General features: G+C 41.5%; 2 protein-coding genes across 2 annotated transcripts; one reads left to right on the top strand and one right to left on the bottom strand.

The window, feature by feature from the left end:
• Window positions 1-190: 190 nt before the first annotated feature.
• Window positions 191-9,487, top strand: LOC139477744 (troponin C, skeletal muscle-like). The gene is made up of 2 exons (XM_071260151.1): window positions 191-503; window positions 8,623-9,487. The coding sequence occupies exons 1-2, from the start codon at window positions 299-301 to the stop codon at window positions 8,679-8,681; spliced, it is 264 nt and encodes an 87-aa protein (XP_071116252.1). The 5' UTR covers window positions 191-298; the 3' UTR covers window positions 8,682-9,487.
• Window positions 9,488-15,636: 6,149 nt separating this feature from the next.
• Window positions 15,637-21,263, bottom strand: LOC139477721 (uncharacterized). The gene is made up of 3 exons (XM_071260117.1): window positions 21,170-21,263; window positions 20,354-20,473; window positions 15,637-15,929 (listed from the first exon to the last, which is right to left on the bottom strand). The coding sequence occupies exons 1-3, from the start codon at window positions 21,261-21,263 to the stop codon at window positions 15,637-15,639; spliced, it is 507 nt and encodes a 168-aa protein (XP_071116218.1).
• Window positions 21,264-27,019: the final 5,756 nt, after the last annotated feature.

The following is a 27,019-nucleotide window of genomic DNA, read 5'->3' as shown; positions in this document are numbered from 1 at the left end:
AGCAGAAACCATCTATAAAAATTCGGGGGCAGGTTTTTGTCATCAGGTGGCGCTATTCTGATATCTGAGTCTGAGTATCGCCTTGGACCACAGCTTCACCTCTCAGCAAGGTGTGGCACTACCTTCTGCCAGGCATATTCCTCCGTCAATCGAAATCGGTTGGACGGTATAACACCGCATCATTCCAAGGGAGCCATTTTTGGAGAGAAGCTCTCGCCCAGCAAATATTCCCGGCTTTCGCTCCTAGCCAGTTCGAAGGGGGACATTGAAGGGGGAACTTGTAGCGAAAGAACCAACGATGGCGGGCGCTGCTGAGGAAGAGAGGAAATTCAAAGAAATGTTCAGGATCTTGGACACACGAATTATCGGTTACATTTCCTGTGAAGCGCTCCAAGGGGTGTTATCCCCCATGAAGAACGAGGTGGGTCTGAAGGAGGAGGAGATTAAAGAAATGATCTTTGAAGAAATCGACAAGAATAAGGATCAGAGGATAACATTCAACGGTAAGGATACATGTGATATCGACAACGGTCAATCGCTGTGTGACTAGTGAAATCAGAATTCCAAAAAATATCGTTATGAAAACAATAAAGTTTGTTTTTATTTGAAGTTTGCCCTCTCTGTGTGATATATAAGTATGTAACGAAATGAAAATACTAATTTGACCCCTGAAACTAAAGTAAACCAAATTGGTGGAATTGTTACATATGACCTTGGTTGATTACACGTGCATAGAGTCATGAAACGACGGTATCAATTATTTCTGTGTCATTTGCACGTGGGTTAAGAAGAAACATATACACATGAACAGATCAGGAAATGTTTTCAATTAAAAGTACGTTTATGTAAACGGTTTTTGTCTGAATTGTGAAGGTTAATTTCACGGAGTAATCAGCTCGATAAACAACTGCTATAATTAAGATGCCCTTTCTGACTTTGGCTTTATCAAACCCAGTCAACATCACAGGAATCATTATAAGAACCCAAAAATCATCACCAAAATGCGGTGTGCAGTTCGCCATGATGCAACCGACATCTGCCCTTCACCCCTCACTAGGTCAAGAGGTCACTTCCGTGTCACGTGACATTTTAAAGAGAATGAAGTGAGGTTCAAACCTCAACTGAGCCTTCATGGGTGAGCCACGCGAAACAGGGGAGATGTTGTATCATTGAAATCTGACAAGGTTATCGTGGATGAGGCAAATATACACCCCACAAGAACACACATATATGTACATGTACATTGGTGCAAGGAGACTTCATATGGACGGTGTTGGTGATGAGGTGAAATGGGCGTCCCTTTTATGATTATTGCTCACGTATAGCGATGTGCATGCACGTGCCTGTTTGTAAAAAGGGCCATCTTTTAAAGTATTTTGGTATTACGCGATCGGGGATGGAATCCTGACCTTCCGCGTTCAGGGAAGATGCTCTATCCCCGGAGGCGGCGCCTTACCAGTGGAATCAGACAGGGTGCATGTATATCTCTATGCGCATCGTACATAATAGAATGGATGTTGTTTAATAGCTGATATTACTATACATAATCCAACTATTACAATGAAATGGTATGCTATGTAATACAAGCAGGAGACATATTCAAATACATTATAATGGTTTGAAATGGTTAAAAAACCATTTACACATAAGCAATCATGTTCGAACAGAGTGAATGGATTTGAAATATGCAAGGGAATAAGTGATTGATTTAGAATCGGTGTGCGTTTAAAAATGTGAAACCAATTTCTGGTGCCCCCGCTGTGATTTTGCAGGAATATTGATAACAGTCGCGTACAACCATTCTCACTCAGATCGTGAGAACTGATTTGTTCAAACTACACGCAAAGCTTGTTTTGGCTAGCCGTCTTTGACGTCACCCCGTTACACTGCACGTGCCGAATGAGCTGCACGGGCGCGGCATGCATCTCGCTGCACCAGGTGGCTTGCATACATCCGTATCTCTGTTTTCTGACGAAACATCAGTTTCCTCTTGCACTTTTAAGAAGATAGTACCCTGGGTTAAGGAGGGGCTCCTCGGTCAGAGGGTTCGATAAAAACCTCTGGTATTTCTGAAGTTAATTTGTTAACTTCTTACAGTTAATTTGTTAACCTCTTACGGTTAATTTGTTAACTTCTTTCGGTTAATTTTGCTTACGTTACTTCCACCGTTAAAAGAGGATATGTAGTTCATGTCTGGGTAAACAGATTCGGTTGACACGAACCATACACTTGGAGTTGTTATCACGTTTTACCCTAAAATAATAATCATATCCCCGCATTGTAGGAACAAAAATAGGCCTTTTCTGGCAAACTATATTTGAGTGTCCACAGAATATAGTCTGTTCAAGATGTGTTTTTAAAAAAAAGATAATTGTGGACCTACACATACAACCCTTCTACGATTGCTGGCGTTTATCCATGCCGTCGGAGTACGATGACACGCAGAGGTCAGGCAGGTAGAAGTTGTATGTGGTAGTTTCTAGTTACCAACATGAACGATCAATTCCAAGCAGCTGTTAGTGTGTGTCGTTTCCCAATTTGATATTGTGGGAAATATGTCACTAGTTTGGTCGTATCAGTTTACAACATGGATTTTTTCATCAGTGTATAGTACTCATGTGATTGCATCGGGTGTTTTTTTAACTTCTCTTAAGAAGTATACTTTGCCATTTGGCGTAGTGTATATTTAAACGAACCATTTAATTAATTTTGGGACCCAAAGATTATATACAATCATTCAACTACCATGGATATGCGACCCGTGAAGATTCCGGGGTAGAATAGGTCTTCAGCAACCCATGCTTGCCGTAAAAGATGACTATGCATGTCGTTAAAGGCGACTAACGGGATCGGGTGGTCAGGCTCGCTGACTTGGTTGATACATGTCATCGGTCCCAATTGCGTGGATCGATGCTCATGATATTAATCACTGGATTGTCTGGTCCAGACTCGATTATTTACAGACCGCCGTCATATAGCTGGAATATTGCTGAGTGCGGCGTTAAACAACATTCTACAGCATTCTACAGCTACCATGGATATGCAAGTAACAGTCTACACCTTGGGTTTCAAGTGCCCACGCGAAACCGAAAGCAACTCTTATCTAAGGTGTATGTGAACCAGCATTGTATGACGATAACGCTTGTTCTATAATCATCAAAAAGTACAAAAATACATCTTCCAAGCATTCCTTGCATTCCAACTATATCCAATATCAATCCGGAACCCTCAATAAATTAATAAGTATAGATAACGAAGGTCTTAGATAATCGCCCAGTCTCAGTCAGTGCAGCGTGTCCGCATATTCTCTGTGCTGACGAATACCGTCTAGTTTGCCAAGATGGCTTACTTTTGAAAGGTCAGAGGACTACTGGGGATTCCAGTCGGCGAGGGGAAGCGAGGAGTGGGGCGTAGGTAGTGATGGGGGAGTGTTTATTGTTACAAATGTCATATTATCGCAGAGGGAGATCTGTATTCGCCTGACTAGAAAAGGCAATCGTCCCTGGTAAACATGTCAGGTATTTTTCATTGAGTTGTGTTACATCGGGTTTCATGGAGGCAAACCAGTTGTATTAATTCATTTCATATTAATAAGTGGTTGTTGATGGGTAGCTTTTTTCAGTTATTACTTTAAATGATTTTAAACTTTGAAAAAAATCTTTATAAAGGGAGAACTTTTAAACATTTTTCTTGATACGATTATTTTCAGTTTGATACCTGTGGACTGTCAGGTTCCTCATAAGATATATGTTTGTTTACCTTGTGCACAATAAGGGCTAGGACGAGTCCAAATTTACTTCCCGGGTATCCGAGCCTATCTGGGTACCCACTTGCAACTCTCAGGACTTGGGAACAAAATGTCTGATTGGTAATTGTTTTACTGCAGCCCTGGATAAAACTTTTCAAATACATGTATCAAACAATCAGATCATGCGTTCACTACTGAAGTTGACTGAAGCTTTATCTTTACTCAAACATATACAAGTCAAAAGGAATGTGTGCATCGTCAGAAAGAAATGCGAACTTAAGCAACTTCTAGTTTAACCACTGAGCTATAGTGAGTTTGTGTCATTTAAACAATATATCACGTGACTAACCACGGGTCCGGGTAGTCCTGTGGGTACCCGGGTCTTACTCAGGACCCACCCGACCCGAGTACCCGAGGAACCCGTCCCAGCCCTTGTGCACAAGTAACGAAATTAGCACGTTACAAAATTATACGAATTCTGTTAACAATGTTTCTCTCTTTTCAACTGATAATCTGAAAGCTTACAAATCTCACAACCTAATATTATAATAATTATTAATGATTTGACAACTTGGTTTGTGCGTAATTATTTTGTTGACAGAGTACAACACTGTTAGAAAACCTTGTCGATGTCATATTTTCTTGTTGTGAAGTTTACAAATTCTGTAAATAACACTTAACATAAGTGGAAAAAAGATGATGAAACAGAGAATACATTCTTTCCAACTGCTCTTGTGAGAACAATAAACACCACACACCTCACACGATCGATGTTTATGCACGTGGTGGTGTTTATTTCACTATGCTTGATGATCTCACGCGATCAATGAAATTGGCACGTGCGTGTAATGGAAACCAGTCAAATGCGAAAACGAGAAAACTGACATTTCGTTACTTTTTTCTGAGCTTCATTTAACATTCAAGAAATATTGACGACTACAGTATCATATATAATAGCTTTTGTGTTTCTGAATATTCCCTTGAGAGTTTCACGTGGTAGGGTTTATTTCAACATACAGCTTCTTTGGTGAAATCTACATCGGTGCACACCGGCTCACCTTGGCTAAATTCTTTAAAGTTCACCAAAAGAGCGTTTTCCTTAAAAAAAACCCTTCCCATTCAGATTAAGACGAAATATGAAGGAATTAAAATAAATTAATAAAAAAATATTTTCTTTAAACGAAATCATGTCGAGGTGAGAGGTTGTATGTTCTTTTAAATTAATATTGTACTTAGTCTGGTGTGTATATATAATCTGATATGAGAATCACACCAAGCTTACCATTTATGTATTAAAAGGCGTATTAAGCAGATACCCTACAACTCTTAAATAACACCGCCATTGTTTTAAAACGGCCATTGGTTCAAATTTTAAGCTTGTAAAACCGAGGGCATTGAAGACATTATTAAGAAACTTCACCTTCAGGAGTCCCCATCACCCTATGCTTGTCGTAAGAGCCGACTGAAATGTGAATCGGATGGTCACAATGTGGACCTGGGTGCCTTCGATCAAAACAACTTTAGCACTACGACTGTCGTAAGTCTATGTTAAGGCATTGGGTTACGATCACCACAGCGCTAAGATCGCTTTGTACAACAGCACCCTGGTCGATTTATTCTCCCGTACCCCGACGTGCCGCCTACGTGGTCCAGTGGATGGAGCGTCTCCCCAAGAGCGGAATGTCGGTGGTGAGATCCGTTCGCCTCATACCAAAAAACTTTATATGATGGTGCTTGTTGCCCTGACTGACGCTCGACATTAACGGCATAAAACAAGGACTGTCAGTATACTGTGTCTGAGTGGGGTATCCATGTTAAAATTGAGGCATGGTATTTCAGACGACGTGCGTTACAAAACCGGCGTTAGTCCAGTCAAGTATACAAGCAGCCATACACACACACGCATGCGCGTGTAAAAATCTTGGATCCCAATTCACATGTGTAAAACCGGAATGTGCCTGCAAAACTGGAATGCGAATCGTAATTGCTTGGAGGGCTTGGTCAACAAATTGATGTGGACCACATGTTGACTATCTGCTACTTTTATCAATATCACACTCGATACACATGTCGATAAATTAACCAAGCTCCATGTTTTACCCTCGAACAAATCCTAACGGGCAACATGCTCCTTAGAATGAATGAAGACAAAACCAACATCTAACACGTGCATGGATGTTATTTTACCAAACATTTTCTCTGTGTTTGTGTGTTGGTGTGGGTTCGTGAGGGTGTTGGGTTACCTCCTGTACGTGTGCCTTTTTATCACAGAGTTACGCCCCATTGTTGTGCCAGGATCTGATCGTTGGTTCGAATCTCATATTAGTCCCGATTATAACCCTTGGTGTGTCAGCACCGTGACCGTTTCACCAAAGTGGTAAACGTCTGAGACCTGCATCACTTCGGGCTTTCCTCCCACATAAAGCAGACACGTCGTGATGTAACTAGATTACTGTTCAAAACGGCGTTAAACCCAACTCACTATCGTGGGTTTCATCCAAGTGCTAAACATCTTCGATCTGCGTAAGTGGTCACGCAAGTCATACTTACATATTTAAACATATTGAAACCAACAGTTGATTTGGCAGATTGTTCCTTATGTTGGTGGTAGGGTAGCCTTGTGGTTGAAGCGGTCGCTTGGCACGCCAAAGACCTTGTTTCGATTCCCCACACAGGTATCATGTTGCTTAGGAAATAGTCGGGACCAAAAAAGTAAGTTCGTTATATCCGTCAGTTCGTTATAAGCGTGTTCGTTATGAACGTAGTTTACTGCAGCAGGGAATATGTTAGTCCTGCTCCATGACCGTGGAGTGTATGTATTTCATGAAACCCAAACCAGTCTAGATTATAAATAAACCAAGTCTTGTTAGCTCTATTAAATCAGCATTAGAACAAAACCTGTTTCAAATGAGAGTGTTTTCAAGGTTTTCGGTAGACTATATGTCAGTCGACTAGTGTGTTTCAGTCTAGGATTGGGGTTGTTTATGAGTTTAAATTCAATATCTATCCTCCAATATATTTGAAGACGTTTAAACGATGCGAGTATTCATGTGAGGTGGTGAGGTGAAATGGGGTTTAACGTCGCGTCCAAGATTATTGCACTTATATAGCGACGTGCATGTATGTGTGTGTGTTTGTGTGGCTGCTTGTACTAGTCCGGACTGATGCCGATTTATAGTGCTAGCTCACTGAGATACCATGCCGCAGTTTAACATGAATACCCCTCTCAGACACAGTATACTGACTCCGAGCCGACCAGTCCTTGTTTTAGCCCCTTAATGCCGAGCGCCAGACAGGGTAACAACAAGTACCATCTTTTGACGTCATTTGGTATGACGCGGTCGGAGATCGAACACTGGACCTACCGCTCTCCGGGCGGACACTCTACCACAAGACCAAGGAGGCGGCCGAGTATTCATGTAACGTCGTGTCTCATGTAGGCTATGAAATTCATGCCCCTACCGAACTTGGAACGCTTGGACAAAACAGAAAGGGGTGCGGAAGGGCTACCCATTTAGAACCCATTTCGCAGCCCACATTAAATCCAATTCGGGCCCATGGATTTAGGCTGGCAAAGATTTGAGGTTGTGATGGATTAGTTCGGAGTAGTACAAGCCGCCACGCACACGCACACGCACGCGCACGCGCACACACGTGCTTGAACTTCGCTTTATAAGTGCGATAATCTTGAACGCGACGTTAAACCCCATTTCACCTCGCATCTCCTATCATGACCAAAGACACTAGACTCTAGCAGCAAGAGAATACATTGATATCAAACAAAGATCCTCTTATCTCTCCGACACTTGTCCAGTATAAGCACACGGACCCAGCGAATGGGCGTTCATCAGAGTGATCCCTGTGTGCGAGCTCCAGTGGTCTGCCAGTGTTTCATCATGTTAGCATACCTGTAAAAGAAGACCGGTGTTTATCGCAGAGGAGAGCAATCTTGTTGACCCAGATATCAGGTGACTTCATTACAAGACCCGAGAAAACAAATGCGGGCCACGTGGCACACACACGTTGTGGAATTCCCGTAGATGTGTTTGTGGTTTCCGTGGATTTGTGTACTGATGATAATTATGAAAATAATGAAGATGCTGCAGCATCTGCTGTCGTCAGCTACTGCTGCAACAACTTTTTCCACTCCAGCTACATTACTACTGCTACTTCTACGACTATTGCTATTACTACTACTACTGCCACTACTACTACTACAACTACCACTGCTGCTACTACTGCCACTACTACTACTACTACTACTACTACTACTATTACTACTACTACTACTGACCGCCTTCGTGGTCTTATGGTAGAAAGTCCGCCCGGAGAGCGGGAGGTCCGGAGTTCGATCCCGGCCGCGTCACACCAAAAGACGTATAAAGATGGTACTTGTTGTTACCCTGCCTGGCGCTAAAACAAGAGGCTAAAACAAGTTAGCATGCTGTGTCTGAGTGGGGTATTCATGTTAAACTGCGGCATGGTATCTCCGTGAGCTAGCACCATACATCGGCATTTGTCCGGACTAGTACAAGCAGCCACACACACACACACACACATGCATGCATGCACGTCACATATCAGTGCAATAATCTTGGACGCGGCGTTAAACCCCAACTCACCTACTACTGCCGCTACGTTAGCATAGAGAACCTTCCCCTTAACGTTTATATACTACTCAAAAGAAGTTAAGGATCACCTGATTCTTTCATATTACTATAGTTAATCTCTCATGTCATGACATATTTACTTTACTATTATGGAAGAATCGGGTGATCCTTTACTTCTTTTGAGTAGTATATATGGTTTCTACGGTTGTTTTACAAGATCAACAATAACACCGTCTTAACCAAATATATGTTTTTCCATTTCAGAATTTCTGAAATTCATGACAACAGAAGACGAAGAGGAAAAGCCCGAGGAAGCTACATAACGTCACAGCGGAAATATGGATGTGGATTTTCTTCCTCCGATCACGTCACGTGATCTGAGTTTGTGGTTCCTAACCGTAGGACATTAACCCCCATCACTTGTGTCATGATTAACCCTAACACTGCCATATATTGCCATACTAATGTCACTGTGCTTCGGGTGGACTCTATTAACACTCTTTCGACGGATCCTAACCAGCATCTTGAGTCGAGCCTCTGTGGTGATATCAGCGGGATCGTGCAATAACAATAACATATTAACATATTTTCTTTGAATGTTATTAACAGCCATAACTGTTGTAAATAACAAAGTGTTCACCACAGTCAAAGCTACCAAAGCACTTTCGTTTTCCCCCAACAAAATGGCTCATGTTCCTGTGAACCCATGGTTACCGACTATTATTCCCCTTCAAGGAAATTCCAGCATCTGGAACGGTCGATTTTCGTCGCCTTCAGCAGACCAAACGTCTTTTTATACCCCAAATTCTGTTCAGGTGTTCCGTGACCTTTCCATGTCATTTTACATGCGTCATGACCTTTGAGATTTGTTGACTGATTTTTGCATGGTGTTCAAAACATAAGTATATATCGAAAACCAAATTGACATATCAGCTGTTGATGTGAGAATGAACTATGTCTTCGCTACGCTTTCTCGAACTGCCCGTTACTCACTTGACTCCAAATTTTTGAGGACATAATTCATTCTCATAAGAGAGTATATATCTCATTAATACTTTGTTTTTGAGTAGTGTCATTTTAATTTATTTGACCTGTAGAATAACAATAAATGTGTTAATTTATAATAAAATCGTTTGTTTTCTAACAGTAATGTAGTATGGAACGAAAATATCGTACACATAAATTGGCATTAAACCCTCCATTCGCTGTCCCCAATCGTTTATTTTTTAAATTTAACAGAATTAAACGGTTATGGCTTGTAGAAAAGGAGAGCAAGATCAAATGGTTTTACAATCTGTCGTCACCATTGCCCCGTGACTGTGACCGCAATAAAGATTTATACTACCCCAAAAAGTACAGGACCACCCGATTCGAAGACACGACAGATTAACTTAAGTCACATGAAATAATCGGATGGCCCGTCACTTTTTTAGTGGTATATATCAAGTGATAAATACTCTCAAATACAAACCATTATGTAAAGATTGACAATCACCTTGTGAAAAAGCTCTTCACAATACTAATGAGTGAGTGAGTGAGTATGGGTTTACGCTGCTTTTAGCAATATTCTAGCAATATCACGGCGGGGGACACCACCATGTCGGGAATCGAACCCGGGTCCTCGGCGTGACGAGCGAACCCTTTAACCACTATGCTACCCGACCGCCCCCACAATACAAATGACTTTGATACACTTTGTCATTAATTATGAGTTATTTTCAATAATTTGTTTTTATTTGTCATGTAAACACCTGATAAAGATGTCACCTTAATCACGTAATCATACACAAACTAATTCTGTCGTCTTCATATATAGTGTCAAGAGGCATTTTTTAGATTGATATAATGATTTGTTTAACGTATTTCTGAAGATGCATTTGAGATCACAGATCCAGTATGATGCGAGCCAAGGTTCGAAATTGTACCCGAACCTCCCAAAGAGAAACATCGTGCAGAAATTTTGAAAAATGCTATCCTGTTCTTCTGGTGATTTTACTAACAGGGTTCCGTTATTTCGTCGTTTACGAATGTAGAATGTACCGTTACGTATGTCTAAAACAACTAACCTTTACTAACAGTGGACTAATCATGTGGTCCATGGAACTACACACTCACGCATTTCCGCATACGCACACTTACTCGCACAGAGATCTCATGATATTGTGACACACATTATACCGTATTTCCTCAATTAGACGCCCGGGTTTTTTATTTATTTCGGACAAGCCTTTGACCCGGCGTCAATTAGAGGCCCGGCTTCTATTGGAGGCCCGGCTTCTATCAATACCCGCATGTCACTATGACCACGAATTTAGGTCCCAAAAAGGGATAATTAATTGTATCATTTGATCGACCCGGCGTCTGTTAGAGACACGGCTTCTATTTTTTGCACTGAACAATTGACCCGGCTTCTATAAGAGGCCGGCGTCTAATAGAGGAAAAACGGTACCTGTGGCGATGCGTGCTCAAGAAGCGAACAAGGCGATCTCCGACGACATAGCGATTTCAGCGCTACGACCAATCCTAGTTGTTGCTACCGCTGAACTGATGAGATTGGCGACTGTCATGGTTTCCAATGATGAAGTGTGGAAGTTACGCTCGCCTTTGGGAAAGTCACTCGTACAAATTACATCAACAAACTAACACAAGCACATATTAAAAAACAACAAACGAACGAGAACTTTCAAAAAGGTAAAGGAAAACGTCGCGGCCATGATTATTACTCGTATATAGCCGTGCGCATGCAGTGTGCGTGTGTGTATGTGTGTGCGTGTGTGTGTGTGTGCGTGCGTGCGTGCGTGCGTGTGAGTGATGTTACTAGCCCGGTCTAATGCCGGTTTTATTGTTCTATACCAGTTTAACATTTATTATGCCTCAAAGTGACATTGATCAATCAGAGAGCAGAACTACTGACCCCATATGAGCCCGTATACAGATGGTTGTTATTGACCTAATATGAGAGAGTTTTCTGTCAATAACAGCCATTTTGGATTTTCCAACGCCCACCTCACATATTTCACATGAAACCTCTGGTCCAGAAATTCGTTATTCGACACTGTTTTGTGTTTTAATATAATTATTTTTGATGAGCTAGGACATAATATTTTCTTAGATCACGTTCGTGATTTTATGGATAAAGATAAAAGTTAAAATTATCAACAAGATTTGGCCTCTAAGGTGTGAAGAGTAGTCTCCCTTTGACCCTTGACGTCAACGGTTGAAAGTTTTTATTTTGGCAGGACATGTGCGATATGTATACCACATATTGTAATCTTTATCGGAATAATAAATGCGTTATGGTACTGAAGTTGCCGTATGCGGTTTCATATTAGGTTAGCAGAAATATATGACACCGTAATCGGCAACTAAAGACACCATAACTACTAATATACCCCACCCAGACACAGTATACAGACTGCGATACGACCAGTTCCTGTTTTGTCGCCTTCATGCTGAGCACCAGGCAGGGTAACATCAAGTAACATCTTTTAAGGCCTTTAGGTAGCAAGCGACCAGGGATCGATTCAAAGGGCAGACACGCTATCCACAAGACCACGGAGGCGGCCCCAGTTTTAATACATCCATACAATAGAACTTTAGATAAGAGGCATTCAATCTGTGTGATGAGTGAGTATGGTTTAGTACCGTCTTAAACATCATTTCGGTTCTATAACGGCTACACCTCTACATCTCCAGGGCTCGCATTTCGATAAACCTGCACTAACTGTAACGCGACCGCCTCTGTGATCTACTGGTAGAGCGTCCGCCCGGGGTTCGATCGCCGGCCGCGTTATACCAAAAGAAGTTAAAAGACTATTACACTATACAGCGTCTGAGTGGGGTATTCATGTTAAACTGCGGCATGGTATCTCATTGGGCTAGCACTATAAATCGGCATCAGTCACGCAGTACAAGCAGCCACGCACACACGTGCATGCACGTCGTAATATCCATTTTGATGGCAAGGGCGTCTTCATGTCCATCCCACACTGGCAGTGTCAAGTCTTCTCTTACCCATTTCCGTTTTCCTCATCTCGACTTTTGATTGGTTGGTAAAATGTTAATGAAAATCAAGGGCGGGTAATTTGAGATCGCGAGAACAACGTAGCTCAATCTCATTAAAATCAGATCTTGGTTCTCGCTACCGCTGAACACAATCTCATTAAAATCAGATCTTAGTTCTCGCTACCGCTGAACAAAGTTGCAGTTTTACCGAAATGCGAGCACGGGAGATATAGAGCATGGTCAGCTAAACGTGGGAGGAAGACGAAGTGCCGCAGGTCGTGGACGAGTACCATTTTGGTGAAAGCCGCACGCTGACTGACCAGGGTTCATTATTGGGTGGAATCTTGGATTCGGATCCTCGCAGGCCAAGACTTTGGGATGACGCAAGGCTCACCCATTAAACTAAACAAACACTATCATGAACATACTTACATAACTGTGTCTGTTCTTAAACCCCGGATTAACCCATTTGGGGATTATCGAATCATGGGTACGAAAGTTTGGTCTGTATTTTGTGTCTGGGTGCACGTCCAGTTAACAATTATTGTTTTTGATAAACCTGAGACAAAACCATCTTTTTCCTTTAGATTTTCTTTATGGAACAAAAAACGAATTCAAAAAGTCCTCAAATTTGTTAACCTATCCATTTTACTAGGAACAGTACCGCCCGGTTTAACGGGGTTGAACTTTAAATGAGTTCTTCTTGAGCCGATGATGGTGGTCAAAACAGATTGAAGGAAGCGCGTGTCGATCAGATATACTGCTTGCATTGTCTAAACAGACTTTCAGCACCAATAGTAATCTATGCCATATTTCCGATTACCTGAGATTATAGCTGCCATTTCTCGCTGTTACCTCAGTTACTGCCTGTACCGCCTCGGCATGTCTGTATCTCTGAATGTCAGCCCTCCCAGCAAGGTGAAAGAGAAGAAGATGCAAGACACTGACTGCACAATGAACGAAAGTCACCTACGAAAGTGTTAATTCGGTCACACCACAGATTGTATGACTGATCCATTGTACGAGCTTTGCACAACATGCTACCGTTCAAGGATTGGGTGAAAGGTCAACACCTGTTTGAAAGGGTTTTCATGAATCTATTACCCTCTTCAGTTTACAACGTTTATTCACACCACTACTGGTGGCGATCTATCGGATATATGCTCAACAACAAAAGTTCCTGTGACACCAATATTTCAAACAAGTAAAGTTTGGTTTTCAATATTGTAGTACATGTATGGAATCAAGTCACAAAAACGCAACTGCTACAGAAAAGCATGCATTCCATGCAAAAGTTGACTTTTATGCAAGCCCCATGCATTTCACAACCCAAGAATGGGTATAAAAACATGTGCGTTAACGGGATTCCATATGCATTGTTTAGCATCGTGCTGACAACAACCACTCAGAAAAACAACAAAATTACGCACACACACACACGTCGTTATTTTAGTGCAATAATCCTTTACATAACGTGGAATCCCATTCCGTGCTGAATGGCCAGTGCATGTCATGTTGCCAGAGCAAGTTAACCAATACTTCACAACAGCATGGAAACAACCAGTGTGTTCGTGAACACTTGCCACTGGACCCGTGAAGACGCCGGGGTAGAATAGGTCTTCAGCAACCCATGCTTGCCGTAAAAGGTGACTATGCTTGTGGTAAAAGGCGACTAGCGGGATCGGGTGGTCAGGCTCGCTGACTTGGTTGAAACGTGTCATCGATCCCAATTGCGTGGATCGATGCTCATGATATTAATCACTGGATTGTCTGGTCAAGACTCGATTATTTACAGACCGCCGTCATATGGCTGGAATATTGCTGAGTGCGGCGTAAAACAACAAACCAACCAAACCAAATCTTAACTGTTTTAGTCCAATCGAAAGTCAGCTAAACCTAAGTTGAACATAGATTTTATGAGATTTGACCTTCTTTTGGACAAATGTACAGTGCACAAACTCAGGAAGAAGGAACACGAGAGCTAGTCGTGAATTCAAAGAGTTGAACCACCCCACCCCATACCCACCCACCCCCGACTCAATAAATCCATAGGTTCCTGTTCCTCAAAGCGATCTATTGTATGTAAGAATATTATGAAGATACCTCTCCTTTGATTGCTTCGCGCTTCTCTCACACATTGGCGTTGAACCAAATTCGCTTGCTTCCCGAGACATGTCCAAATTTTAATTTTAAACACATCACATAAACTGCACTAAGTGTACCCCGGCACACACACAGAGTAGATATCATTTTACGCCGCTGACAACACTATCCCAGCTTGATTACAACGGCGGCGAGTCTGGGCCTAGCAAACCAGTGATTGATATCATGAACAACACGACCCGGGAAGATCCGGGATAGAATAGGTCTTCAGCAACCCATGCTTGTCGTAAAAGACGACTACGCTTGTCGAAAGAGGCGACTAAAGGGATCGGGTGTTCAGGCTCGCTGACTTGGTTGATGCATGTCATCGTATCCCAAATGCGTAGATCGATGCTCATGATGTAAATCACTGGATTGTCTGGTCCAGACTCGATTATTTATAGACCGCCGTCATATAGCTAGAATATTGCTGAGTGCAGCGTTAAACAACAAACACACATGAAAAACGATCAACGCCGTCGGGGTGTGTCACACACTGCCTCCATCAGTCAACACTTACACAAGCAATGGGCACTTGGTATGGCGATACGAGGCGATCTGTAAACCGGTCTGTAAGACGTTTGTAACTCCCATACGTTAACATAGATTTACGACAGTCTTAACGCTAAGATCACTTTGTGGAACCATACTGTTTTCAGCACTTCATATATACGCTTTTCAAACACAGCTGTATTGTAAACATTGATAAAAACAACAACAATATTTAAGTCAATTGCATATTTTATTTCTGTCACAGTCATGACCTTGACCTTGACCTTGGAAAGCGATAACAAAGTAAGTGTTGCAATCATATGTTGAGACCTGTCGTCAATACACTGGCTGCATTTTCCAGGATTAAAGAGTTTTTACCCGTCACAAGTATTTCAAACATGTATTCGCGTTTCCCATTTTTGGTGCCTGCTAAATAAGCTAAATAAGAATGTCCATCATTTTAATCTCCGTTTCTTCCTGTTTTAAGACCACTGCCTAAATCCACCATACGTGCATTAGGAACTAACTGTTTGCAACCAATCAATAAATTACAATGCCAGCCGCAGTGTACAAGCAAGAAAGAATACAACGTTCTTTAGACTCCTTCCAGTGTATTTGGACGTGGAGTCTCCCCGTGAACTATTTCAGGCCAAATATGGACATGAGCGAACCGGACATTGGTGAACTCGAATAGGTATTTTGCTGTTTTGGTTGTTGCACAGGCGGGGGAGCGTTTTTAGTTTCACCTCCTTCCTGACTGCCAAACAGCCACCCATTCGCTTCTGAAGGTTCTTCTTGCTGTGGTTGTCGCTGCTGCCGTTGTCGCTGCCTGGCAGGTTGCCGATTGTTACTATGGTGAGACTGTGACCCATCACCATAGTTCGTGTCTGATGTCGGCGTCCCCGGAACGAGTATAGTTCTCAGAGCATCCACTGAATCAACAAAATATGTTGTTTGTTGTTTAACGCCACAAATGTTGAATCTTGACCTCAAGCTGAAAGCTTTCAAAAGCGTATTTACTCGTTAACTCACATCTTCGAATATCCAGCGTTTTATACACTGGATAATTGAGGAGGATGCTCCGTTATTTTCTAAATTCACTGCTTACATAATCGTACATGGTTTACATTGATGTTTTCTGTTTTTTTTGTCATTTGACGCCGCACTCAGCAATATTCCACCAAAACGGAGGCGGTCTGTAATGAATCGAGTCTGGACCAGACAATCCAGGGATTGATCTTATGAGCATCGATCCACGCAATAGGGATACGATGTCATGCATCAGCGAAGTCAGATATCATAATTATGATAACAATAATATATTACCGTTGTTTTCAGACTGATAGCCGAAATTGTAATTAGTGCGAAAAGAAACAGTTTTCTTGTGTAGCATATATAGAGGATATTTAATGTGTCACTCGTGAAAATATTAGACTCTCCCCACTTCACTCGATGAGATAAAAGTGGTTCTTGAGAAAACACGTTGAATTTTCTATTTATTATATATGTTTTATTTTTATTACTTGCAATTTATATATTTTTTCGAAAACAGTGTCTGATAAATTACTAAGTTTTCCCTGTCGCCCCTTTACCACCGCCGTATAACGGGGGGTTGCGAAAAGAATATAGTTCGTGAATAAAACTAGCCCTGTTAATATATGTTATGCGAAATATATTATTTCAAATCGAGTATTAAGTTCCGTGCTCATTTTTGTTTGTCATAATTAAACATTCCTGTTTAAAATGAAAACGGAAATCATTTTCAAACAGCGATTATTTTATTGGCGTAGGAATACATAAACAGTTAGTACTTTGACCATGTCGAACGATCAGCTGAGCGCTCTCCAGGCTTACAAAATCCGCCAAATTTGATCAAATTTTCTCACAGATAAGTACGAAAGTTGACATAAACACATTTATAGAACCCCGAAAATTTTAACTGAAACATTGTTGCTTGCTGTCATGAATTAAATTAGGAAATTTCAATTCTCGGAAAATTCAAGCGGGCTCTTTTCGCCTCGGCGGCACGTCTCGCTGTCGCCAGTTGTGCCTAATGTCTGGCGAAGCATGTCCGGCGCAAGAGTGATATTAGCATTGCCATATCGCTGCAATGAAATTGCATCACAATGCTTTGCAGACCATTGTGACGTCATTGTTACCATGACGTCACAATCAAATGACATCACTGATGGCTCTGCATCTGAAGCTGTTTGCAGTACTTTAAGACACTGCTTACTTATTACTGTCTACAAACTGATACAGTTGGGAGAATGATGTAGGATGATATATAGAATCTAACCCTTGTGTCTTTTGATATCAAGTATATCAATACAAGTCGATAAAAGTTTAAAAGTATATATATCTGATATCAAAAGACACTTGGGTGAGAATCTCCAAATGTACATCTCTTAAAGGGGAAGTGTACACGCAAAAATCACTTTCTTTCTTTTTCTAAACAAAACGCAATTTTAGAATTAGTTAGTATCTGTGTTTGAAAATATTCACTCATTTTTTTTCACAGTGAAAGTAGGAAGCTCACAATAGTGTGAAAGTGATATGCCGTTATGAGGCCTTCGTTTTACGAGCGAAATAGGCCTGAGTTATCCCCCTTAGATTATGACGTAATTGGTGCCAATTCAACTGGGTCCCTGTCTATTCTCAACGCAAAAGATATCAAGGACCAGTTTGCGGTAAAACAACATGGTCTACGACACACTCCGGCGCAGTGGTGACTCAGCATAACACAATTCTGGCTGGCATCTGAGATGCTAGAATCACAAAACTGTACCTACACCACGTGAAGCGGCTCTAACAAAGCATGATGACGTCATAATGTTTATCAATTGGCACCAATGACGTCATATTGCAAGGGACATAAGCCATGGTGTTTTTGTTATGGAAATAGAACACTTGGTAAATGTGAAAAATATAAATCGTTTTAGTGCAAAAAATATGTTAATTAAATATGATGTTTTTATATTTTTGTCTATGACACTTCTATGTTAACACTTTTAATGTGGAAAAAGTACAAGAAAAAAAGGTTCATTTCCGTGTGAACTTGCCCTTTAAGCATGTTGATAAAATATGCAAGCTTTAAACATATTTACCCTTCTTTTCCCCGAATAGAATCCGGCAATGTCGGACAAGTCCATTTTATGAACAGGTGGGTTAAGTTAATTTGGTAGTTCCCCAATTTTCTCACGTCCATTTTCTGCACCTTTTCCGCAATACAATACCGATTGTCATCTCTCTCTCTCTCTCTCTCTCTCTCTCTCTCTCTCTCTCTCTTTTGGATGTGGTCGTTCGGCCACCGCGATTATCTGCATAGCCTACGTCACAAGACACTTCCCTATAAAAAAATAACGTCGTCCAATATATGACGTCATCATGTTCCGAGCGCAAATTCGAATCTCCAGAAATGACCTCATGACAGTACAATGTTTCATCCTGAAATAAGCCACGCTTCGTTCTTCATTGTTCTTTGCGATTTATCCCGTAGCTAGCTGTCTTATATTTCTTATATCAGACATCAACATTATGTACAACCTCTTTAAGGATGTTCGTCATTATGTTCAAATCACCAGAAATGACGTCATGATAGAACAACGTTTCATCCTGAAATAAACCATGCTTCGTTCTTCATTGTTCTTTGCGATTTATCGTGTTGCTGTCTTTTATTATATACTTCAGTGTGAAAGACTTAGTGTTCTGACGTTCTGACGTTGAGGGAACATAACACTTGATATTTAACTGCAGTGAACATAACACTTTGACGTCTCCCTTTATCGCAAGTGTCTATCGAGACTACTTGTTTCGCAAAGCGCCATTTTTGTTACCTGCCCAGCGTGTATTCTTTCGTTCCAATAGCTACAGCTGTCTCCTCGTTTTAAAGAAATTTTATTTGATTTGTATATAATCATATCTAAATGTATGATAAAGAATTTTCGTGACCCTAAATATTTTTTTAAACTTTTGTTTGATATTGTTTAAGACTTTGTAAACACGAAACTACTTGTTAGGTAGAGAGAATTAATTTTACGTTTCAAGGTTTTACCTTTTTAATGAAATAATTAATTTTCCGATATTTCTTATCTCTCATCTCGTGACATGGGAAAAGGAGATTTCTTCATACGTGGCTACGCCACTCGTGCAAATATCCCCCCCCCCCCCCCCCCCCCCCCCGTCACTCGATGAGAGAATCATGATATTTTACTCGACACATAAATAGAGGTTATCACGCGAGTGTGTTTGGGGATGGTAAATATCCTGTATTAGGAATAAACATTGTATTTAGCGAGCCTTGGCGAGCTAAATACATAGTGTTTATGCCTAATACAGGATATTTACCATCCCCAAAGACATAAGCGTGATAACCTCTTTATCATATGATGTCATTCTTTAATTCTGTGCTTTAAAATCGCTTTCCCTCTCTCACAAACATTACCGAAATATTGCGAGTTTTCCTGGAATGCGCGCATTAATATTTATTACGTCACAGGGTAAGTGATGTGACAGTGACAGTAGCCAATATAGTTCCAACTGAAATCTGTTTCTTATACAGTGGCGAAGAAACATATACGCAAAACAACAGTTGTTTTTAATTGTCTTTCGCGGCAATCCATCAGTCTGTCCAGTAGAGTAACTGCCCTTTGCCAAAGGGAAGCTACTCTAACACTAGTCTATGAAACGTCACGGCCACGGTCAGACGTTGTTGACAGTCGATCTGTCCTGTCATAACGTTAAAAAGTGTAGTCAGATGTACACACAGCGACAAAACGAAAGAAAGGTAACGATTCAGACATATTTCGGCCAAATCCAACTATTTTTATTTGTGGAGAAGGTTTCAAGCCGCAGAGGTCTACAAGCCCAGATTGGCTACTGATCCCGCTTGGCCTGTAGGCCTCGTGCGCTCGCAAAATTGTGTCGAAATTTATATCTCCAAAGTTGCCCAAACTTATAAAATGCCTTAGCAACGTTACAGTTGGACACTGATTTTCAGTATATTAGACTGTTCTTTTGATAATGATAGCAATTATCCCTGTAGTTTATCCAGATTCCCGATGGTTAATTCTGACTCGATCGCCGAATGACGAGGGCGACGCCATGTTGGTTTATAAACAGTGAAAGTAGTCCTACTTGACCTTTGATATTTGCATCTCTATCCGCATATGACCCCAACGGATATCGTTTTTATCCGTTGGCTTTATCCTGCCGAGATACCTATCCATTATATGATAAAATATCCTCTATAAATGTTTATAATAGAATCATCATAAGATGTCGTAAAGTACAGCACATCAAACTGAATCATCTAAATTAAGAAATAACCCAATATGGATTAACTGTGTGTGCTTACTTCCTTTGTTCATGTTGCCCTGTAACTGCCGTAGCATTCTTTCAATTCCGGATTTTGTAATCTTAGACGAGGGACGTGATTGTCGAGATGAGTACTGTGACCTTGAATGTGACCGTGGATCTGAAAGGTGATAACTGATTGATTATAGAAGCTTGTTTCGATGATAGAGGACACACCATTAAATATTCTACGGATGGCCTAGCATTTTTATTTGAGACAGGATGCATTTTTTGTCTGTTTCCAAATATGTGTTATTTATGATAAACTGAGGAGCCGAAACAAATAATTCTTTGGGTAAAACCAGAGGACAATTTGTTTTTCAGTTCCATTTGGTTTGGAACAAATAAAAAGATAAAAAGAGTGGAAGTCTTGTACATCGAGCTTGTTGTCCCGTGTGATCCCAGCCAGAGTGGATCCCCAGTACATCAAGCTTGTTGCCCCGTGTGATCCCAGCCAGAGTGAATCCCCAGTACATCAGGTCTTGTTGCCCTGTGTGATCCCAGCCAGAGTGGACCCCTAGTACATCAAGCTTGTTGCCCCGTGTGATCCCAGCCAGAGTGGATCCCCAGTACATCAAGCTTGTTGCCCCGTGTGATCCCAGCCAGAGTGAATCCCCAGTACATCAGGTCTTGTTGCCCCGTGTGATCCCTGCCAGAGTGGATCCCTAGTACATCAAGCTTGTTGCCCCGTGTGATCCGTGTAGATATTAGCCTCATGGTTTATGGGACCCTAACGCAAGTATATAACACTTCTTAAATATAAATGAAAGTTTGCTTCATTTTTGCTCAAATATCCTAAAACTCTAATTGAACTCACCCCGGGAACTCCGACTGCGACTGAACATGGATTCCGCCATGTTGGACAAGGCCAGTACAAGAGCAACTGCTGCCAGGAACCTCATGGTATTCATAGTCACGCTGTCTGAGTAGGGCTGTTGGTATGTCACGACCTTATGAATATACCCAGAACTGAGCAAGGTAATCTCACTCCTTTGTGCCACTCCCTTATATACTGAGCCCCAGAGAGCTTTCGTGTCAATAGCTATTGTTTATCAACCACTGGAAAACTCACTTTTTCGCCGAATAGATGAAACAAAATAATTTCGTGATTCATGTGATTATAAGGTTTTTGGTCAAGGTTTTTATGTGACAATCCGAAATTAATAATAACGACATAAAACACACAAACACATCTTGCATGTCTAGTGACAGTTCAACACGGCCCCGACTTGATTAGAAAGTATACGGGCGACAAGTGGGTCATCTGGGTTTTTTGAAAACGGAACAAAGTTCTGTTTGTATTTCATGATGGTGGAAGAAGCGAATACGAAAGAACTCTTGACTTTCAAGAAAGCAGTTTTGGTGTTGCATCAATATTGTCTAGCGATGCAGATAGTTAGATGTTTATGTCTACCTTTGTCGTATCTGAGACGAGGCTGCATATGATGATAGGTGAGTGAGTGAATATTGTACTGAAAGTCGCAATCAACAATATTCCAGGTACATCATGGCTTTTGTAAATATCCAGGACCAGGGCCCACCTGCACAAAGCCATCTTAATGTTAGGTCTATTGTAAGCCTATGTTAAAGTATGGGCGTTATTGTGATCTCAGCGCTAAGATCGCTTTGTGCAAGTGGGCCCAGGTAATCCAGAGACAAAAAGCATTAGTATCGACCCACATTATGGGGGAACAATGATACACAATTTGTTTGTTTTATTTATTCAGTAATGAGGTCACCGGCCCATTATACAAGTATATACTGCCATACAATAGAATATAAAATAACACCTGTCTAGTACTGTACACCAAAAGGCAAACATGTTGACGCTCTCTGTCATATGCATAGTACTAGACAGCTGTCACCGGGTCGTAAAACCAGCCTAGTCACCGTCTAGTGACCACACCGCTCCCCACTCCTTCAACAGTCCGGCTTCCGTCATCATTCGGCAAAGTCCGGCGGTCATCGTTGTTCAGTGCCTTTGCATTTCATTATTAGAGATAAGTGACGGTTATATTTTATTCTCAAGCGATCTAATGATACACTTTTTTCATGTATTGATATTAAATATTTGATATTTTACATATCTTTGCTTATTCATATGTTGAAAATGTTTTTTTGTGAATATGATTTTCATACATTAGCCGGATTATCAAGTTCTTGTAGATATGTCTCATGTATTTATGGTCATATTTGCCACATCAATACAGATCTGGTTGTAAATCTTTAGTGGTACGTTTGATAGCTTATATTCAGCGCTTTATGCTGGTACTAACATCTATTCGGGTTTTCCCCATGTTAAGAAACCCACTTGGCGAAAAGCTCCATGCTTTTGCATTCCCACCGCTGACCGGGAAAGGTTGGCCTCTCCGACGTCCGCGCACACGTATGAAAACCCTTGTCAAAGTCGGGTGTCTTCATCTCCAGGCGACATAAGGCCTCAACTTACTCTAGATGTACTGAGATAAGCTTATTTGCTAGGGTTTTTCATACTCTAGTAATCCGTGAATAACCAGCCTTCCCGCGATTGTCAAGTTAAGTTTTGTACTTTCGGGAGTCAAGTTACTCTTATTGTTTAAGTACCTTTTTCATTTTTAGTGAGTCTAGATACTCCTTAGGTAAAGTACCTTTACACTTGGGAAGCTTAGAATTTCCTTTATATGAGATGCGTCTTTCGCCTATTCTATTTCCAAGAGACGTATTTTAGGGATAGGCCGTCTGTGTTTAATCCCGCTATTTAACCCAGTCTAGGTTATTCAATCATTAGAGTGTTGAATTAATAAACTCCGGTGTAAATTGGTCGCAGACCACTTACTTGACTGTCTATGCGTGTTGCCAATATCTTGTCTAAGTGTTTTTTCCGCTACTCTCATTTTGTTACTGTTATTTAGTTGCTAAGCTAATCAGATTGTGTATTTGCTCTGACTTAATTAATCAGTGATCATTGTCAGTGCAGATAGGGTTTTTGATCCTTTATTTTATCGCCTATGGATACAATTAGTTGATGGTAATAAACCTATGAACCTATAACCACGCTTTCATTGTGACTTGATTCTTGTTTTTACACTCTTGTCTTTGGAGCACAGCTCCGTGACAACTGTATTTCTACTTCGAATACTTAATAACATATTAAAAACATCTATTACGTCTTGACCGCCTCCGTGGTCTAGTGGTAGGGCGTCCGCCTGGAGAGCTGAAAGTCCGGGGCTCGATCCCCGGCCGCGTCATACCAAAAGACGTTAAAAGATGGTACGTGTTGTTAACCTGTCCAGTTAAGCATGGATATCCTATTCCGACACGGAGGTGGGATTTATTCCATACATGAGGGGTTCGATTTCCACCATGGATGTTATACGTATTTTTTATGTCCCCGTTGTGACATTCTCTGAAATGGCTAAAACGGATTATAGCCCCTATCGTTGATAAAGTATAATTTGCCAGGTCACCAAGATATGGAGGGACAAGTGAGTGAGTTGGGTTTAACGCCGCTTTTAACAGTATTCCAGCGTAATGTGGGAGCAAGGCCCGAAGACATGGGCACAATGAGTTACAGGTGGAACTTCGTCAACAACGGCGTCCTCGGTTTGTGTTTGTGTACTAAAAAATTAAGTATTCGAGAAACACAATTATACCAAAACTACCAACTATCTGTGTTTCTTTTTGTTGTTGAATTTTATTCTTTCTTATTTTATATAAAACAAAAAACATCACTGGGTAAGCAATTTTCAATACAAAACAACGATCGAAGTTTGAACTTTCTTGACTTTTCTGATGCATTGAGCATACTTTAAAATATATTTAATTTGTTCAATATTTTACAAGGAACTCTCTCAAATTAGGATATCCTTAGCCCTTTGGTTGTGTGTTGTTGTATAAAGTACCGTAAACTACGTTTATAACGAACACGCTTATAACGAACTGACCGATATAACGAACTTATTTTTTAGTCCCTGCCATTTGTTGTATATATGCTGTATATGTGCCTATAACGAACTACGGTTATTACGAACTAGAATAAGTGGTCCCTTTGAGTTCGTTATAACCGTAGTTTACTGGAGATACCTATTAAAGTTGGTTTGACTTTGACCGCCACTGTTACAACGGCCTCAATTGTCTTTCGTCAATTCGTCGTCCCGAATGCTTCAACATATTCCTGAGTCATTTAAGGCGTCGCGATTCGCTGTGCAGAGTTGCGTCCCTTGGGCACGCCAGAAACCTATGTTTGTGGGTTCGAATCCCGGTTCGCCTCGATTATGTTCCTAGGTTTGTCAGCACCATACCCGTGCTCGTGGGTTTCACCGAAGTGGTAAACGTCTGAGACCTTAATCACTTGGGGCTTTCCTCCCACATTAACCTGACACGCCGTGATATAACTGGAATACTGTTAAAAGCGGCGTTAAACCCAACTCACTCACTCACATATTCCTGAGAAGTTTCACTGATTTATGATTGTGTGGCATTCAATATACATGGTCACACGTTTTCTACTTCTTAGTTCCAAATAGTCTAACGATAAATTTGAACCCGTTTCTGTAGATTTACGTACATCTTGTGGGCAAGAATCCATTTGACTAGATCTTGCGTTAGTGAGTGTGTTGGGTTTTATGCCGCTTTGAACAGTGTTTAAGGAATGCCACCGCGGGTCAGCTTGATGTGGGAGGAAAGTCTATCGATGCAGGTCTTAGACGTTTACCAATTTGTTGAAATCCAATTTTGCCTGATCATGAACCTTGTTTTGACCTGGTATATTTTCCCCGTAGAGGACCTAGTCACTTTTGACTCACTCACTCACTCACTCACTCACTCAAGGGAGATGATCACGTGTCACAGGTATGGAAGCGAACCTGCCTCCGTGGTTTAGTAGATGGAGCGTCTGCCCAGAGAGAGGAAGGTCGGTGGTTCGATCCCCTGGCCCCATATTACCAAAGGATGTTAAAAGATGGTTACCCTGCTGGTGAAAGGGAACAAAACGATGACCAGCCTGTTCAGAATCAGTATAATGTGTATCTACAGGGTACACAGGTGGTTTCACGTTTAGATTTGATTGCGCATGCAGACGTTACCCCATGTTGATATTGAAAAGATGGCAATTCCCATATCTCTTCAACTCCCTAACTTATCGGGCGCAAGGGTTGCCCGGCTGTCAAAATAGCCACAATTCGTTGGTTGTGCAGAGTTGCGTCCCTTGGGCACACCAGATACCTATGATTGTGAGTTTGAATCCCCGCTCGCCCCGATTATGTTTCTAGGTTTGTCAGCACCATACCCTTGCTCGTTGGTTTCTCCGAAGTGGTAAACGTCTGAGACCTGCATCACTTCGGGCTATCCTCCCACATTAAGCTGACACGCCGCGATTTAACTTGAATACTGTTAAAAGCAGCGTTCAACCCAACATACTCACCTCATCGACTCTGCTTTCACATAATTGTTAATTGTGTATATAAGACTTGTTATTCCGCGGACTCCGCTTATAACGAAGTTCGATACAGCGACATGCAAGTTATAACCAACCCAACCCATCGTACAGAGGCTACACACGTAACTGCGAGCAAAAAGCGATTTTTGAGATTAACAATCTGTTTCACATACTTTAGAGTTCGCTTCATCCATGGGTGATAATGGTAAAGGAACTGTTCGTAGAACATCCCTGTACAAATATTCGTTGAGTACACAATTATAATGCACGGGCAGCGTTTGTTGACTAAATGATTCGTGTTCATTTTAAAGTCCATTGGGGTTCGTGATAGCCGGAGTCTTTATAACATCAAGACCGCCTCCGTGGTCTAGTGGTAGAGCGTCCGCCCGAAGAGCAGAAGGTCCGGGGTTCGATCTCCGACCGCGTCATACCAAATGACGTCAAAAGATGGTACTTGTTGTTACCCTGTCTGGCGCTCGGCATTAAGGGGCTAAAACAAGGACTGGTCGGCTCGGAGTCAGTATACTGTGAATGTGTGGGGTATTCATGTTAAACTGCGGCATGGTATCTCAGTGGGCTAGCACTATAAATCGGCATCAGTCCGGACTAGTACAAGCAGCCACACACACACACATACATGCGCGTCGCTATATAAGTGCAATAATCTTGGACGCGACGTTAAACCCCATTTCACCTCACCTCACCTAAATAACATCACTTTTTTTAATCAGACAACACATTGCATCATTTGTTTATTGACTTATCGGTACAGACAGTGTTTCTCTGGAGACGTCCTTTTGGTGTTTTCTGAAAGTAGGTATAGATAAGGTCAGTGTGAAAAACACAGGAAAAATGTGTAGATAATATTGATTTAATACCGACCCAGGGTACAATCAAACCGTCTATTTTTTAACATGAGTGCGATGGGATTTGCGCCGATTTGAACAATATTTCAGTTTTATCACGGCGTGTCAGCTTATTGTGGGAGGAAAGCCCGAAGTGATGCAGGTCTCGGACGTTTACCACTTTAGTGAGACCCACGAACATCGACAAGGTGTTGACAAACCTAAAAACACAATCAGGTCGAAGCGGCATTCGAGCCCACGGCTAGAGCTTTCTGGACCGCCGAAGTGACGAACAGCACTTAGCTTGCCTTTGCTCGAGACTATACTACATCCGTGCCCCCACCGAGAAGAAGAATATCACCATCATTACCTGACTAGGTCAGGCTTTATTCTGATGACCGTTCGG

The sequence above is a fragment of the Haliotis cracherodii genome, unplaced genomic scaffold (assembly GCF_022045235.1).
Source record: "Haliotis cracherodii isolate W230 unplaced genomic scaffold, xgHalCrac1.p SCAF_35, whole genome shotgun sequence".
In the NCBI taxonomy this organism is placed as follows: domain Eukaryota; kingdom Metazoa; phylum Mollusca; class Gastropoda; order Lepetellida; family Haliotidae; genus Haliotis; species Haliotis cracherodii.
Note: the sequence above shows the minus strand (reverse complement) of the source record. Positions and strands in the feature narration are given on the sequence as shown.